Source organism: Eimeria mitis, genomic scaffold, assembly GCF_000499745.2.
Source record: "Eimeria mitis Houghton genomic scaffold, Emh_scaff3231, whole genome shotgun sequence".
Lineage (NCBI taxonomy): Eukaryota > Apicomplexa > Conoidasida > Eucoccidiorida > Eimeriidae > Eimeria > Eimeria mitis.
The window spans coordinates 4,946-6,142 of NW_013571569.1; the positions used below are offsets into that span (position 1 = coordinate 4,946).

General features: G+C 60.1%; 1 protein-coding gene across 1 annotated transcript in view; it reads right to left on the bottom strand.

Moving 5' to 3' along the window:
* The window catches only part of EMH_0063610 (uncharacterized protein), a gene marked incomplete at both ends in the record, with an annotated part of 5,143 nt that overhangs the window by 3,483 nt on the left and 463 nt on the right, over positions 1-1,197 (bottom strand). The window contains 2 exons of the mRNA XM_013498163.1: positions 100-452; positions 646-1,195. Of these exons, the coding sequence (XP_013353617.1) occupies positions 100-452; positions 646-1,195 (903 nt within the window). The remainder of the gene's footprint in view (positions 1-99; positions 453-645; positions 1,196-1,197) is intronic.

A 1,197-nucleotide genomic window follows, 5' to 3' on the forward strand; every position in this document is an offset into this window, starting at 1 on the left:
CTGTTGCTGCTGCTGCTGCTGTTGCTGCTGCCGATGACGCTGTTGCTGCTGATGCCGCTGCTGCTGGTGACGCTGCTGCTGTTGATGCTGCTGCTGCACCTGGCGGGACCCCATAGGACTATCCTTTGCCCCAGGGCTAGTTGCTGCAGCAGGAGCAGCAGCAGCTGCTGCTGCTGCTGCTGTTGCTGCTGCTATTGCTGCTGAAACAGAAGCAGCACGAATGGGGGCCCCCGACCTCACGAAGGTTTGAGACGCCCGAGTGCGGGGGGAGGTGCGGGGGCCCCCCGGTACCCCTCTGTCAACTGCATTGCTGCTGCTGCTGCTGCTGCTGCCGCTGCTGCTGCTGCTGCTGCTGCTGCTGCTGCTGGGGTGAGATACAGGGGGCCCCACAGGGACAGACTGGGCATCGAAGGAGGGGGGCCCCAAAGCAGCAGAATTGAGAGAGAGAGGAGCTGCAGCACAAAGAGAGAAAACGCATGCAACACAAAATAATAATACTGCTGCTGCTGCTGCTGCTGCTGCTGCTGCTGTTGCTGTTGCTGCTGCTGCTGGTGTTGCTAATGCTGCTGCTGCTGCTGCTGCTGCTGCTGCTGGTTGCGTCATTCACCGCTTACTTGGGGATTGGGCCAACTGCCGCATGTATACCTGTTGCTGCTGCAGCTGCTGCTGCTGCTGCTGCTGCTGCTGCTGCGGACTTATCATACCCTGCTGCTGCTGCTGCTGCAGTCCCATAGGGAGCCCACCCATATACTGCTGCTGCTGCTGCAGGTGCTGCTGCTGCTTCACCTGCTGCTGTAGGTGCTGCTGCTGTGCCGCACGTAGACGTTGCTGTTGCAGGAGCTGCTGCTGCTGCTGCATTTGCTGCTGGTGCTGCTGCATTTGCTGCTGCTGCTGCATCTGCTGCTGCTGCTGCATCTGCTGCTGCTGCTGCTGAGTAAGCAGCAGCTGAGGCTGCGGACCGTGCATCGCTGTCTGCTGCAGTTGCTGCTGTTGCAAAAACTGCTGCTGCAGTTGCTGCTGCTGCAGCTGCTGCTGCTGCAGTTGCTGTTGCTGCAGCTGTTGTTGCTGCATGTGCTGCTGCGGATGAGGACTGAGAATCTGCTGCGGGGCTTGCTGCAGATGTCGCTGTAACTGCTGCTGCTGCAGCTGCTGCTGCTGTAGCTGCTGCTGTTGCAGCTGATGCTGCTGTAACTGCTG